The following is a 1,024-nucleotide window of genomic DNA, read 5'->3' as shown; positions in this document are numbered from 1 at the left end:
TGGCGGGCGGCTGGCGCAGGCCGGGAGCCTCCGGGAAGCCCGCCTTCCTCCCGCCGCCCCGCTGCCGCCGGGGTCCTCACGCTCCGCTTGGGGCCAGGCCGGCTCGCAGGACGGGGGGGCCGGGCTGCGAGTCGGAGGCTGCTCTGCGAGTTTTCCTCCCCACGTGTGGGCTGCAGGGAAGCGGGGTGGGGAACACAAACGAGCCCGGCAGCTCAGAAACCCGAGGGCTGTCTGCCGGCTAAGTGTCCCCCTGGCTGCAGCGACCTGCTTGCCCCAGGGCGCGTCCCAGCGTGCCGAGCCGGGGGACAGACGGGGGAGAGAGGGAGAAGAAGGATGGAGAGCAGGGGAGGAGACACGCAGAGTGGCCGAGAGACAGTGAGAGCGAGAGACTTTGGGCGCGTAATAGCTGTGTGGGCCCTCCCGTTACCTCTGCGCGGCGACATTGGCGTCCACCACTCCGACATTCCGGACCCAGGACCTGACCGAATCCATCTCGGCGCCCAGCGATTTCTCTTTCAGAGCTGGTCCTCTTCCCAAAGTATCTTGAATCCCAAACATTTAAAAAGTCTGATCCTTTGCGGGCGCCTTAAAAGTAAGAGTTAGCCACCACCCAGTCCTGGCGGTTCCCAACGCGGCCAGCAAGCCGTCGCCTCCAAAAAGCAATCCAAGAAAAGGGACCGAGTGCTGAAGTTTGAGTCCTTCGTAGGGAGGAAAAAAGAAAAAAGATAACCCGTCCTTGGCTTCACTGGCGAGGTGCGGACCGAGGCCGCCGAAGTGTGGGTGTTTGTCCTCTGCGCGATCAGACCCGCCGCCTTGGCCCCTCCGCCCTAGGTCGTTCGCATCCTTCCAGCCGCAGCGCTGCCTCCTGCAAGTGATCACAGTTTAGAAGCATCACCTGTTCCGGGAGAAACTGGAGGAGATTGACGGCTGCCTAATCTCGCCCCTTCCTCCTGGCCCCCCTCCCTGCTCCTCCCCCCCGCTCCAATTTAGAAAGCCAAAAGCACCCCCCAACAGGATCGGTTGT

General features: G+C 63.1%; 1 protein-coding gene across 5 annotated transcripts in view; it reads right to left on the bottom strand.

Annotated features, from left to right (window-relative positions):
* Positions 1 to 893, bottom strand: part of EBF2 (early B-cell factor 2) — a 208,068-nt gene extending 207,175 nt beyond the window's left edge. For all 5 annotated transcript variants that reach the window (XM_008066841.1, XM_008066840.1, XM_008066843.1 and 2 more), the window contains exon 1: positions 428 to 893. In XM_008066841.1, coding sequence (XP_008065032.1) covers positions 428 to 558 — 131 coding nt within the window. In that variant the 5' untranslated portion in view covers positions 559 to 893. The remainder of the gene's footprint in view (positions 1 to 427) is intronic.
* Between the last annotated feature and the right edge of the window lie 131 nt (positions 894 to 1,024).

Source organism: Carlito syrichta, unplaced genomic scaffold, assembly GCF_000164805.1.
Source record: "Carlito syrichta isolate Samal-C Ts95f unplaced genomic scaffold, Tarsius_syrichta-2.0.1 Scaffold309144, whole genome shotgun sequence".
In the NCBI taxonomy this organism is placed as follows: domain Eukaryota; kingdom Metazoa; phylum Chordata; class Mammalia; order Primates; family Tarsiidae; genus Carlito; species Carlito syrichta.
The sequence above is the reverse complement of the archived record's forward strand: the minus strand, read 5'-3'. Positions and strand labels throughout refer to the sequence as shown.